General features: G+C 46.7%; 1 protein-coding gene across 1 annotated transcript in view; it reads left to right on the forward strand. All coding sequences in view use genetic code 11, as the record gives it.

Annotated features, from left to right (window-relative positions):
• The window catches only part of EGR_05973 (Ras GTPase-activating protein SynGAP), a gene marked incomplete at both ends in the record, with an annotated part of 27,749 nt that extends 27,359 nt beyond the window's left edge, over positions 1–390 (forward strand). The window contains one exon of the mRNA XM_024495222.1: positions 111–390. Within this exon, the coding sequence (XP_024350441.1) occupies positions 111–390 (280 nt within the window). The remainder of the gene's footprint in view (positions 1–110) is intronic.

The raw sequence follows: 390 nt of genomic DNA on the forward strand, positions 1-390 counted from the left end.
GTCTGTCATTCTGTCATTTTTCGGATTTAATTTTAGTAGATCATTATGGCAAAATGAGCATTCGCTGTGAATGAACATGCTCTATGAGCATTTCATCTAAAAAATTCCAGACTTCGAGCAATAGAGGAGCATTTAAATCAGGAGCGTCGAGATATGCAGAAGGCGGTGGCATCCAACATGCGAATGATGGAGAGTCAGGAGCGCTGCATCAATGAGTTGATTGAGGAGATTAATCGTTTACAGATTCTTCGAGGTGCTGCCACCGCCAACACAAATCCTCCTGCCCCTCCACCTCCAACATCGACCACGGCAACGAACCGCCGAAACGATCTTCACGGATCAACATCGTCTTCGCAAAAGCCACGGTCGTCATCGAACTCGTGGTGGTGA

Source organism: Echinococcus granulosus (genome assembly GCF_000524195.1).
Source record: "Echinococcus granulosus chromosome Unknown EG_S00048, whole genome shotgun sequence".
NCBI lineage: Eukaryota > Metazoa > Platyhelminthes > Cestoda > Cyclophyllidea > Taeniidae > Echinococcus > Echinococcus granulosus.